This window comes from Trichoderma atroviride, chromosome 3, assembly GCF_020647795.1.
Source record: "Trichoderma atroviride chromosome 3, complete sequence".
Lineage (NCBI taxonomy): Eukaryota > Fungi > Ascomycota > Sordariomycetes > Hypocreales > Hypocreaceae > Trichoderma > Trichoderma atroviride.
Genome location: NC_089402.1, coordinates 5,151,224 through 5,163,995, shown reverse-complemented (window position 1 = coordinate 5,163,995; position 12,772 = coordinate 5,151,224). Strand labels below are relative to the sequence as shown.

General features: G+C 52.4%; 5 protein-coding genes across 6 annotated transcripts; 3 read left to right on the top strand and 2 right to left on the bottom strand.

The window, feature by feature from the left end:
- Positions 1 to 481: 481 nt before the first annotated feature.
- On the bottom strand, positions 482 to 5,452 carry TrAtP1_007031 (uncharacterized protein; the record flags this gene model as incomplete). Its single annotated transcript, XM_066113363.1, has 11 exons — positions 482 to 2,452; positions 2,517 to 2,660; positions 2,717 to 3,208; positions 3,309 to 3,422; positions 3,487 to 3,821; positions 3,886 to 4,213; positions 4,295 to 4,736; positions 4,804 to 4,868; positions 4,924 to 4,953; positions 5,061 to 5,195; positions 5,306 to 5,452. The coding sequence occupies 11 exons, from the start codon at positions 5,450 to 5,452 to the stop codon at positions 482 to 484; spliced, it is 4,203 nt and encodes a 1,400-aa protein (XP_065969449.1).
- A 1,136-nt stretch (positions 5,453 to 6,588) lies between these two features.
- TrAtP1_007030 (uncharacterized protein) lies at positions 6,589 to 8,994 on the bottom strand. Of its 2 annotated transcripts, XM_014082180.2 has the most exons (3): positions 8,636 to 8,994; positions 7,970 to 8,348; positions 6,589 to 7,908 (listed from the first exon to the last, which is right to left on the bottom strand). In XM_014082180.2, exons 1-3 carry the CDS (start codon positions 8,644 to 8,646, stop codon positions 7,012 to 7,014), a joined length of 1,287 nt encoding a protein of 428 aa, XP_013937655.1. In that variant the 5' UTR covers positions 8,647 to 8,994; the 3' UTR covers positions 6,589 to 7,011. The 2 variants fall into 2 exon arrangements, with proteins under 2 accessions (XP_013937655.1, XP_065969448.1); XM_066113362.1 differs by having other exon boundaries at positions 7,970 to 8,994.
- On the top strand, positions 8,768 to 9,061 carry TrAtP1_007029 (uncharacterized protein; the record flags this gene model as incomplete). The annotated part of the gene is made up of 1 exon (XM_066113361.1): positions 8,768 to 9,061. The coding sequence occupies one exon, from the start codon at positions 8,768 to 8,770 to the stop codon at positions 9,059 to 9,061; it is 294 nt and encodes a 97-aa protein (XP_065969447.1).
- Positions 9,062 to 9,217: 156 nt separating this feature from the next.
- TrAtP1_007028 (uncharacterized protein) lies at positions 9,218 to 11,733 on the top strand. The gene has a single exon (XM_066113360.1). The coding sequence runs from the start codon at positions 9,375 to 9,377 to the stop codon at positions 11,487 to 11,489; it is 2,115 nt and encodes a 704-aa protein (XP_065969446.1). The 5' UTR covers positions 9,218 to 9,374; the 3' UTR covers positions 11,490 to 11,733.
- A 131-nt stretch (positions 11,734 to 11,864) lies between these two features.
- On the top strand, positions 11,865 to 12,754 carry TrAtP1_007027 (uncharacterized protein; the record flags this gene model as incomplete). Its single annotated transcript, XM_014082182.2, has 2 exons — positions 11,865 to 12,061; positions 12,169 to 12,754. The coding sequence occupies 2 exons, from the start codon at positions 11,865 to 11,867 to the stop codon at positions 12,752 to 12,754; spliced, it is 783 nt and encodes a 260-aa protein (XP_013937657.1).
- Positions 12,755 to 12,772: the final 18 nt, after the last annotated feature.

The window sequence follows — 12,772 nt, the reverse complement described above, 5'->3', positions numbered from 1 at the left end:
TTTGAAAGATACGAAAAATAGCCCAGCATGGAATTATACTCATCATGAAAGTGGCATATGTGCGTGTGTGTGTGTATATGCCTGCATATGTAATTATATATTGATCAACAACATAGAGTAGCCATGCAAATGAAGAAAGCTAACAAAGACCGAAAGCCAACCCTTTTCAGTCTATCCCTCCTCTCCCCCCTTATTTAATTTCTAAGCCAAAAAAAAAAGAAAAAACCACGAAACATCTCTTTTCTCTCTCCTCTAGCATTTGACAATAATCTTGAAGTATTCAGGTCTCTTTTTTTGTCTTTCTTTTTACCCTCCCCCCTTTTGTGCCTCATTATCGTTGCTTTCATTGTATTTAAAGAAAAAAAACAAATTATATCGTAATAGATGCTAGTTCGTTTCTTAAGTCATTCATGTGTATAGTCTAATGACAAACGAATCTTTCTCTTCTCTTCATGCTCGTATTGATTCCAAGTATTTCGTCTTATCGACTTGCTTGTCTCATGACTTCAATTGACGACGAAGACGTTTTATGCCTCGCCTTGGGCGTCGAAATCATCCCCACGCTGTTGTTGCTGCTATTCGGTCGAGGTCCGCTCTCGCCCCTGCTGCTCAAGTTGCTCTCGCTGCGGACAACCATGGGGGCCATGAATTCGCCCCTGAGCATCCCCGCGCTGCTGCGGCCCTGGATGCTCGCTGCTAGAGGTGTTCGCGGAAGTCTGCTCTTCACTGCTGGCACGTAACCGCCGGAGCTGCTGCCACCGCTACTGGCCGCTGAGCTCGAGTCGTTGCTAACACGTCGAGGGAAGTTTGTAGGTCCGTCACGGCTGTGAGGTCGATATACGACGTTGTCCCGGTCGAGTGCTCCTGAGCGCCGAGGGCTGGCAGCGACCTCGATGTAGGCATTGCTTGCTATGCTGCCTCTGCTCCTATGGGTTGGTGTCTGAGGCGTCATGGACATTGGGGACTGCATGCCCACAGGCGTATAGTTTGTGTTGTGCCGTGACCCGCGTCTGGAAGCGGATAAGTTGACCGACGTGGAAGACGCCATTCCCTGGTTCATCATCATGACCGGGGGCGGGTAGGAAGAGTGCGACTTGACCAGCTCTGAGGCAAGATTGCGAACCAGCACGGCGGAGTCCTTCTCTGCCAAGATCTGGATCGAGTCCATGAGAGACCGCATCTGGGCGCTGTTGAGTGTCCTGGCGCCGTCTCCGCTACCGAGAAATCCTGGCTCACAGACGTCCATAATGGCACGCACAAGACGCAGCAAGTTCAGCCGCACCACCGCCTTCTTATGCCCCAGCCGCTGGGTAATGCCGGCAAACATTTCGGGCTTTGCTAGTGATACTGTCAACCCCGGGCTCAGTCGAAGAAGCTTGAGCAGCGGCTCCAAAAGGTTAAAGTCGAATGCGTTGAGCCTATTAGTGCCAAAGCAAGAGACGATGGCTCGTGAGAAGTTGTTGTCCATCAGGTGGCTCTCCACGTTGGCAGTTTCCTCCTGCAGCCACACCAAGATGGCGTCCAGCGCAGTGACTTGCCAGTACTGGTCAGACAAAAGGGAGACATAAAAATCGAGGCCCTTGTTCTGCCAAAGGTACCGTCGTCCCTTTGACCCGGAGTGGGCCATGTCGCAAAGAATCGGCAGGGCAAATTCCTTCGGCGGCCGGTCTGTCTTCATGATCCGCAGCAACAACGGGATGATGCCTCCAACGGCAGCGTCTTCCTGCCTTTCTTTGCTTAGCCGGCAGAGGTTGAACATCGTGTTGAGAACCTGATTAGAGATCTCGCGGAGGTGTTTGTGGTTCTTCTTCATGCTGTAGCTTAACAGGTCGATGAGGAAGTCAATGGCATCAGCGGAGTGCAGTGATTCAATGGTTGTTGAGAGCATGGAAAGATTCTTGATGAATCTGAGCATGGTGATCTGATGGATCGGCGTCATTCGTCGGAGATCTTTGAGGACGCTCTTCAGCACCTGTCGATCTGCCACCACCTCCTTGACATAATTCTCCGCCTGGCTGAAGAGGTAGAAGATATTCACAATGCGCCCTTCAATAAGCTCACTGAGCTCATCCTCCCCTTCTTCATCGAGAACTCGGTGGAGGACAAGCGCTAGCGGGTAAAGAATTTTGCTTCTCGAGAAGATTCTGCAAAAGTCATTTTTGGGAGTTGGCCCCTGTAGTTCAAACACATTCCAAATGCCGTTTACACCGATAAGCACAAGATCTCGAGAGCTATCGTAATCTTCGTCTAGGAATTCGACAAGAACGTTCAAACCACCTGCTGAAACAAACATCTGCAGCGTCAAAGTCGAGGTCTGATACATTTGGCGGACAAATGCGGCTGCTTCAAGACGAATCTCGTTGGAATACTGGCGGGCAGCGAATTTCGTGATAATGGGTATACCACCAACAAAACACAGATTCTCTTGAATTTCAACATCGTCAAGGATAATCTAAATATTTCTAGGTTAGAAAGGAGAAAGCTCATGTCTTGTATATCCAAAGGGAGGCCTTTACCGTATTGACAAGTCGAAGCAAATGGTAAATCAGGTGATGCTTGCTCTTCACTGTACAAGGCTCTAGAATTTCCAAAAGAGGAAGCAATCCGTGAGCGGTGATGATTAAATTCTTTGCATCTGGATTTTCCCAGAGTAGATTCAGCTAGGTTCTCTCGATTAGCCCAAGACACAAAACGCTCGCCATCTGATACGACTTACTAATTCGACAGCAAGATCTGCCAAGTACTCCTCGCCTTCTGTCATTTTCAAAAGGCCAACCATTTCCTCCACTTTCTCTGCGAGGCGCGCATGTCTGTCTCGTGCAATCTTTGCGTCCATGTCCATCTCATCCCACCCTGGATCCATGGATGCAAAGGGGTCATCTTCGTCGTCTTCATCGCCCAGCCAAGAGTTTCCTGAGATCCTTGACATGAGCATAAGGCCAGCTTCTTCGGATCCCCGTTCGCTTTCTTCTTTTTCAGCGATTGATTCTTCGGGCCCGAATATGTCAGAGAAGTCCTCGTCATCATCTTCGGCGAACTTCTGGATCTCGATAGAGGAGCGAGTGCGTCTCATGGGACGATCGGGGAGAACTGATGGCCTCGAGGGGCCCTTTTTTCTTACGCTCCCCTCTATTGTCTGCATTGACCGGGGCAAGCTAGTAAGGTCAGAGGGATGGAAGAGCTGAGGTGCATCAGGTTGGCGAAGACCCTGAAAGCAACGCATTGCAATATTAGCATAGCTGGCACATTAGGTTTGTGATGGGCTAAAAGGGGAGAGAAAAGTAGATGAAACGCTATAGGGGGCTCACCTTCCGGACCGCCTGATGAACCTTTTGGTCAAACACACTATCGTCATCAGAGAAGAGGTCGGAGTAGTCTTCAGAGCTTTGTTCTCGGAACATGGCACCAGGACGAGGGGGCAGCTCGAATTTGTTCCCAAAGTGTGATTTCGGGGGGAGATTTCGCTTTAGATAGGTTAGGTGAAACCGCTGCCGGATCCATGCTCGACTTGGATCTTTGATGCAGCATTTTTGGCGGCGATGGAGGCTTCGGTGCTATGGCTTTTCTTGACATTGGCCGAATCGTCTGCTCTTGTGCTTCGATGTAGGCCTGCTGATTCGGTCCCTTTATGGTCATCATGTCGCCTTCAAAGTCCTCGTCGTAGTTATTTACATCATTCCGGAGATCATTGACCGACGCAAAAGCCTTGAGTTTGTCAGCAGAAAGAAGGCCCCCAAAATTATCTTGCGGCCTTAGATGCGGTAGCTGCAAAGCACTGGGAGATATTGCCGTCGCAAAGTCGTCATCCCAGTTGTCATCGTCTGAGTTACAATGTTAGCTTAACCGTTATGAGCAAGCATCATTCAATTGAGAATGTTGGCGTACCTAACTCGGCCAGCTTAAAAGCACTCGCACCCGCACCCGCGCTCAGCCTGGGCTTGGCGAGGCTCAGGCGGCCCTTGGGCGTTGCACCAGAATACCGAGAGAGGCCATCGGAGCCGGTGGATACACGAAGTGAAGTTCCCGAAGAATTGAGCGCTTTGTTCCACTGCTTGACCTCCTCGACGGCCTCATTGAAGTTGGCCGGCGGCTTCGAGACCGGCGCATCAGTGCGGCGGCATCCCACGATCCAGGCATGCCTAAGTAACTTGCGAGCCGACACTCTGAGGTTGGGATCCTTCTGAAAGCACTGCATGAGAAAGTCCCGGGCGGCCTATTTGTCCAAGTCAGTATTTTGTATGATACCCATCATTCTACTTTTGAGGCAGGGCAGGGTGTTCTTCTCAAGACGCACAGCTGATATGCCCTCGGGCAGTGGAGGGTGGTCGTCATTGACAATGGCAAACAGTGCCGGCATAGCTGCCAAGTTGTGATAAGGCGGCCTGCCCTGAAGAAGCTCGATAACGGTACAGCCAACGCTCCAAATATCCGAAGCGGAGCTGGCTCCCGATAGCTGAATAATCTCGGGGGCCATCCAGTACGGGGTGCCTACGACTTGCGCCTCCTTATCCTGGCCACCAGCCAGCGTGCTAGTCGAGACCCCAAAGTCGGCAAGCTTTACCGTTCCGTCCTTGGTGGTGAGGATGTTGGCGCCCTTGATGTCACGGTGGATGACACCCTGGTCGTGGAGATAGTGAAGGCCCTGGAGAACCTGGGTCATGTAGACACCGACCAGGTTCTCGGGAAACTTGCCGTACTCTCTGCATATTGAGTGTAGAGAGCCGTTCTCGCAGTATCTGCAGAAATGATGACGTCAGTCGTAATTCGTACCCAAGTAGAGCTGCTGATGTCAAGTTGCCTTACTCTAGAATGATGTTGAGACAATCCGTGGTTTTGGCGAAACCGATGTACTTGACGATGTTGTCATGCTTCTCATCGTTAGCTTCTCCCGGTCGGCTCTGCTAGGGAGGGGCTTGCTCTTACAAACAGGTTTTTGAGCAGATCAATTTCGCTCTGGTAGCCACATAATTAGTATCGCCCAAATATTTGGTGAGATGTGTAGATATGTTGAAATTGTATAGAGAGAGGTATCCTGATCTGTCATGCTGCCATAGACTCACCTCCATCATCCGCAATTCGCTCTTTGGCAGATCCGTCAGCTTGATCTGCTTGATAGCAACAGCCTCTCCGGTGCCCCAGTTAAACGCCTTGTACACCGACCCAAAGGCTCCCTTTCCGAGGCATTCGCCCAGACGCTGTCTTCCCAGTCAGCAAGCTTTCCAGGACTCAGAAAAAAAGCATTCTCTCATCTCGGCACCACTGCTGGTTCGAATTGCCATCATATGCGTCAAGGGTCGGCACATACATAATCCTTCAGCCCTGGGTCCTGCATCGCTGCGTTCTCCCTTGCCCTCTCTTTGCGTGACGGTGTAGACTGGGTCGAGGATCTCTCTCGCGGCGTCCCTCCGGCGAACCGCCCATTGCTAGCGGGATAAATGTTCTCTGCCGGCATCTCGCTCGCTGTGTTGTTCTGCCACTTGTCCTATCTTGCTTGAGCTGGCAAGGGTCGCAGGTCGTCGACGTCCGCTTTAGTTTTTCCCCCCTCCTCTGGTTGGATCTGCGCGGCCTTGCAGAGCTCTCTCTACCTCGGCGGCAGGCAAAATCGTAGCGAATGGCGAGGTGGAAGAGAAGAGGTCCGCAGAGGAGTCGATGGCATGCCCGCCGATGGGTCTGTAGCTTCGTGTATCGCTCGCATTCGCCCGAATTTATTTCAGAGGGTGGGCGGCATTCATCGAAAAGGCGGCGGCGGGGGAGAATCGCTGCGACAGGGAAGAGGCTCACGCATGGAGGCCGCAGAGGAGGAGAGAGAGAGAAAAAAAATGAAGAGAGCAGCACAAGGAGATGGAGATGAAAGGAGGAGGAGAAAAGAGACGAGAGCGAGCGCGGATTGGATCTGCCCAAGAGCGCGTGCCGTCGACTTGCGGTCCCCAATTCCGGTGCTCTGGACAAGAGCAGTGGAGTTGGTTTTAGGTACCTATGGGGGAGCTCCTGGAGATAGCTGCCGCCTAAGGGCCTGTGGCGGGTGCCCTGAGCCTTGTTAGTGGCCGGCGCAGCCTCTACCTTGCTGATACAGCTGGCAGCGCCCTGAAAAGGGCACAGTCCGCACCAGACGTCTTACACACGAGGGAGCATTCAATGTTGTCAAGATGGTGGCAGTCAAAACAACCCCACACGGTCCCAATTAGCCCTGGAACAGCCACCGCTAGAACCATCCATCGTTGAGCACAGAGTTTACACTTGCGTTTACACTTATGGATCCCAGTGCCTGTTATCACCAGGTGGAGCGGCCAAGGATCTGATATGTTACCGACAGATGATGCCTCTATACCCTTCTGAGGCCATCCAATGCCCCCCCTGGCCTCCTGCTTGCAAATCATGGATGCGCAGAAAAGGCTAATCGGATCTCAAAGTTTCCGCCTAGGCATATTAACCAAACTTTAGAGCCCAAAGAGTATTGACTGCTGCGAGAATCAGAAGATTGGTTTACGTAATTGCGTGTAGAGCAGATATTACTACAGTACATGCTTACAAGTAAACACAAGAATACTAATAGAAAGTCACTTGTGAAACAAATGGGTGACAATGAACCTAGGCAAACTACTAGTATGTGGATTTTGATTAATTGTATCCCTTGAGCGCTAGGGGCTTCTTTGAGCCCGCGATATACGAGTAGATATATAATGCCAACATCACGCTTTTCCCAACGCTTTCCTTTCCCCAAACCCATTGCATTATTATAGTCATTCATGTCATTTCCATGTTGTGAATCTCAACATCACAATCTGCTGTTGTCGAACTCTCTTCCATGCTAATGTTGAAAGAGAGCGAAAATAAAAATAGAATAAGGGGAGCCGATGAATGAATAAACAGACAAACAAATAAACAACTGAGCCAATAAATCAGTCATTGACCAATGAATGAATTTTAAGCAGCGATACGTATGCATTCACGATCTCGAAAAGCACGCTGCTTTACTTTGCGAATGGGTAATGCCTGGTAGATGGAAATCTCTCAGTTTGACCCCTCTCGAGGCAGTGTTCGATTAAGGCCAGCCCCAGCCCACCATTCGTCTGGGATGTCCTCTCTTGCCGCGAGGTTCCTAACGATTCGCTGCATGCCTACCCATTCTTCATCTCCTGAATGAGTGTTTGGCCCGCCTCCAGAGGATCTTTCACGGATTATTCGGAGCCGATCAAGCATTCTTTCGTCCTCCGATCCTGTGTGCGAGGTCTGTCCAAACAATAGCTGGGAATAATGATTTGCCAGAACATCGCCCGAGGGCCCCGACGATTGAGTTTGCTGGGAACGTGGCCCGTCCGATGGCCCATCCAAATTGTATTCGGGAACTAATTGACGGATTCGTCGGTGTGCGTGACGAATGCCGCGATATCCAGGGTACCCGAAGAAGGTATCCTCGTCGTCGGAATTTTCGTGGCCGGATTCGCAAGCAGGATCCATGGCCCCGTCAGGCAGTTCTGGAGCGGTGGGAGGAGGGTTAGCAGGGCCCGCGCCTTGGGTGGTGGCCGCCGCAGATGCAAACGAAGAACCTGCGCTGGGCGGCTGTGGATCAGGCGTCAGCGTTGAGCGCAAGGTATCCCAACCCTCCGGGCTCAGGCTTCTGTCGCGGTCTCCCAGGCCATCAACCGGTTGAGGGCGCGAATGGCGGTCTTCAGGCTGGGAGCGCCTAGATAGCAAGGCTCGGTACATTCGTGACTGGTTTCTGCGCAGAGATCTGTATCTGTCCAAAGTGGAAACGTCGTCAAGAGACGCTGACGGTTCAAAAGGTATCCTTTCCAGCTCTCCGCCAAGAAGACGAGACGAGGGAAGGCGGTTGCTAGGGGTGAAGCTACTGGAGATTATCGATGGGGGAAGGGGACTGCGGCTACGCCTAGGGTTGCTCATCACGGCCTACGTTTGTGATTGTCAGCAGTCTATCAACGTTGAGAAAATTTGCCGGAGAGCAACTTACGATGCGCGCATGCCTAGGCCGCAGTCGAGGGTCAGGACTCCACCACCCGATGCTGCCTTCCTGGCCGTCTTCTTCTGTTCTCGGCAAGGTTTCGAAGCCGCGGATGCCGTGTGCGTCGCGCCAAGTACCACCATAGAGGGAGCTCATCCGTTCCTCCAGCCCGTCCCTCTGCCGTTCGCCCCCAGAAGTCACCTCTCTCAGCGCCTCGCGTCCGGGGGCAGAAGCCGGCAGGTCGGAAATGCGTCGTCTTCTGGGCTGCCGTCGATCGCGCCTTTCCACATACGTTGAGCGCCTGATGCTGGAGCGAGCAAGAGAAAGCGCATCATGCTTTGGCGCTTGTTTGGCGGGTAGATCGGTCTCAACAGGCGCAACGAAGAGTCTGTCATGGCCGCGGATGGATTAGTCGAAGCTGCGACGCTAAGAACGAAAAAGAAGAGGCAAAGTATATCGGGCAACATGAATGCGAGAATTTCGCTGTGCGGCCGAGGATCCGGTCGACGAAGCGACCAGACGCTCAACACGATGAAGGCGCGCTGCAATGGCGAGTCAAGGATGCGACCGCTGCGCCTGATACGCGGTCGGCCGCAGGCAGAAGAGGCAAAAGACGAGGAGCGCACGCATGGGCGGCCATTGGCCCAAGGAGCGGCTTGGAAAAGTAAAACTCACGGGAGACCCATGGCGCACGCGGGTATCTGCAGATGCGATACAAAGGGGCGATAACCGAGAGGCCAAAGGAACCAGAATTTCTGATGGATTGACGGCGGCGCCTCTTCAGTTGGCGCGGCGACCCCAGTAGCGATGACGATGGCGGTGCAGGGGCAGATGTTCCCGGCAGCGCGTTTTCTGCGGCAGAGTCGAGAAATCAATCGAGTCCTGGGCGCAGACGAGATGGAGGGCGGAGGAGATGAGGAGCGAGCGACGGATGGTTTGATGGAACAAAGAGTGAAGGCGGCGGTTGTAGAAGAAGTGAAGGAGAAAAAGGCTGAATCAACGCGGGAGAGGCTGAAAGCGACTTCTGGGGGACCTATTGCTGGAGAGATGTGCTGTATCGGGACAGTGGATGGGGGCGAGGCGCTAGAGGCTGCGGGCTAGGGGACGCCGAGCAGCACACTTTCTGGCGCGCAAGCCACACTTTAGTTTGCATGGATGTCTGCGAACTATCAGCTGTGGCTGGTGCTTGCCATGCGCTGATCGATTGCAGTGGGCTGTGGGGATGGTGAGATTTCGTGTTGGATTTTGAGATTCTGAGATTTGGCCGCCGTGCTTCATAACCCACCACCTCGCCTCATCCATCTCCTCATCCGTCTCCTCGGCGAGGCGCGCAACCTGCTGCTCTGTATGGCGCTCTCCGCCTAACGACTCCTTTGAAAAGCTGCAGCTGCTGGCCTCGTGGAATGTCTCCCCCATGCCATCTGCCAAAGAGGTTAATCGAGCGCTGGCTCGCATCAGAGCCGTTATGCCGGCCGAGAAAAAGGTGGCATCGGCCAATCGCAACATCCGCCTCGGCCTGGAGCGCATCGGCCACGTCGTGCCAAAGGAGCAGGGCTGGCTGGGCGTCCATGTCGGCGGCACCAACGGCAAGGGCTCGGTCTGCAACCTGATCTCGGGGCTCTTCAGGCTGTCCGGCATTAGCCATGGCATGTACACGTCGCCAGCCATGCCTGAGAGGCACAATGGCGTCACCATCAACGGCCTGTACGTCAATCGCCGCATGTACGAGATGGAGGTGAAGCACATCGAGGACAAGTTCAAGAGAATTGCGTCTGGCTGGAGGTTTGCCGCCGGCGAGGACCCGGGCAACCTGACGCCCTTTGAGCTGGAAACTGCAGCCGCCTTTCGGGTCTTTGAGAAGATGCATGTCAACTACGGCGTGGTTGAAGTGGGCATGGGCGGCGCCACAGATGCCACCAATATCATGAGGCAGAAATCAGTCACGGTCATCACAAAGATCGATCTGGACCACCAGGAGTATCTCGGCAACACCATTGAAGAAATCGCAAAGGTCAAGGCGGGCATCATGCGACCCGGCGTGCCCTGCATTGTTGACCATACCAATCCCAGCTCAGTCATGAAAGTTCTTCGTCAGCACGCAAATAGTATAGGTACTCAGATCAGCCCATCATGGAAGGGAGAGCCTCTGCTGGCCACCCTTGATACTGAGCGGTTCAAGCTGGAAGACTACGAAAAACAGAATCTTCTCTGCGCTACGCTGGCCTTCCGCCATCTATTCCCGAATTTTGAAATCGACGTCAACAAACTACTGGCCATGGAACCGTTTCCCTCTGGGCGAAAAGAGCAAGTTCGAGTAGCTGGCCTCACCGGTGGAAGTCGCGAAAAGCCTATCCTTGTGGATGGCGCTCACAATCTGCTTGGCGCCGAAGCGTTGGCCTCTTATGTGCAGCACCAGGTTCGCCAGGGCAATGAACCGATTTCGTGGGTCATGGGCTTATCGGCTAGCAAATCCAAACCTTTTGCAAAGGTCATCTCTACCTTGGTACAGCCTCAGGATAACTTTGCCTTTGTTGAATATCTTCCTGGTGCTAATGAGCCGCCCCCGGCTCCCGTTGAGCTCGGCCGTGAGATTGGCAAGTCTATTGTCAATCATGAATCTCAGCTGTACGATGGCGATTCACGGATTGCTTCGGGCGTGCAATGGGCTTGCGACAAAGCTGGAGAGGGTCCCGTCATAGTTACGGGAAGCTTATACATGATTAGAAATTTTTACAACCTGGACGGCGTTGAGCCAAGGAGAAAGACCAAGACGAGACGGCCCGGAGCCGCGCAGCTTTGGCACTATATCCAGTTATCGCAAAAGAGGCCGCTGACTGCCGAGGAAGCTAGAGAGTTTAAACAAGCACGGAGGCACTGGTATTTATCGCCTACACGAAATACCGCCTTCAAAGCGGTGAGACACGGCGGTCAGCCCAAGTCTTCCATCGTTCCCGAGAGAATACGTGCGCTGCAGCAGCAGGTGGAGTTTCATAGGAAACAAGCTCAAGGGTATCGTAGCGCCATTGAGAGTATGGAGAAGGACTTGGCACAAGAATCAGCCGTTGCGCCTGCGAGCGCTGATTCCTCGGATTTACAAACCAGCCTGGAGACGCTCAAGCGACACCACCAGGAACATCTCGGTGCATTCAACAGCGCCATGTTTAAGCTCCGAGGCCACACTGCCTTGCCTGAGAAAAAGTATATGAGCCACGAAGAGGTGTTTGGACGGCCGGCGAAGCCCAAGATTCAAAGGTTCCCCTTTCCCGATGACGAAGAGGCGAGCACGTCGGCCAACAAACAACACGAAGATACCACTGCTTCTTCTGAGAGCAGGCTTGACTATTCCCGATCTGACCAAATAGCAGCCAAAGAAGTGCCTACATTGGATGCGCGAAGCTCGCGATTTGGCAAAAGAAAAAGCCGCCATGACGACAATGAGAAGGAAAAGGCGGCGACAGAGGCGCTTGACCTTGTTGACAAGCTGACAAAGGGCCGTGTCGGCTCAGACTCTGAAGCTGGCAAAGCTTGATAGAGGAGTAGCGAATTGGATAAAAAAGAAGGAAATATTAAGCATTTATCTATATGCGAATTTGTATATATGTATATTATTCGGCTTACACCTAGCCTCTATTGTCGTCTGTGTTGCAAGGCGATGTGTAGTAACAGCCACGAAAATTCAACATTGAATCAAACTTGGTGGTGCAAGGAGTTCGCATTAGTGATGGTGGCAAATATATCAAAATCACGACAAGACAAGTAAAAACGAGATGTTTCTGGTAGATGTGATTGATATCCTGGTTCTTACTGAATAAATGGAGCTATTTACCCAACACACTAGCCCCTCCTTTATAACGGCAATCTGATCTCAACAGCCATTTTCCAACACACACCAGCCTCCAAGACCATGACAGCGCCCACCTCCCTCATAGTCGTCTGCTGCCACGGCATCTGGAAGGGCGGCCCTTCCAACGGCGCCGATGAAGAGGAGTGGCTCATTGCCGACTTTCAGCGCGGCGAGACGGGCACTTTTATCGAGCACGTTAAACTGGGGGTGAAGCTTCTCGCTGAGAGCTACGATGACAGCGTGCTTGCATTCTCGGGGTAGGTGATGAAGGGAAAGCCAAGAATAAATACCTCATCACATATACAAATTATGGTTTTTATCTATATACAGTCATGCTAACATTCTCTCTGCTCTTCAACTACAGCGGCCCAACCCGCAAAGAAACAGCTCTAAGTGAAGCCCAAAGCTACAGCAACCTCGCCGCAGCGCACAACTTATTCGACCACGTCTTCATCAACAAGCCCAGCTCAAAGCCACAAACGGTTTCCAAAGTTGTTTCATCAAAAATCCTCATCGAAGACCGCGCATTAGACTCGTACCACAATGTGCTCTTCAGCCTCACCCTCTTCTACACGCGCTTCAAAGCCTGGCCCCTATCTTTAACCATTGTCTCTCACGATTTCAAGAGGCCCCGCTTCATAGATGGCCATTGTGCTGCCATTGAATTTCCAATCGAGAGGACAAGATTCTTGGGCATCGATCCGCCTGGTATGATTAATGGCGAGAACAAAGTTGCGATGAAAGGCGTGGGACAGGCGGTGGATGAATGGACGGCTGATCCTCACGGACGGGGAGAGAAATTGGCTGGAAAGAGAGCGAATAGAAATCCGTGGGCAGTATGGCAGGGTGTTTTTGAAGACGAGGTGGACGGGTTCGGTAAAGGGGGCTTGGTTACGAGAGGGGAGGGTGAGATGGAGGCGTTGGTCGACGATGCTCCACGGCCATGGTGATGGAACTATCGGTATTGT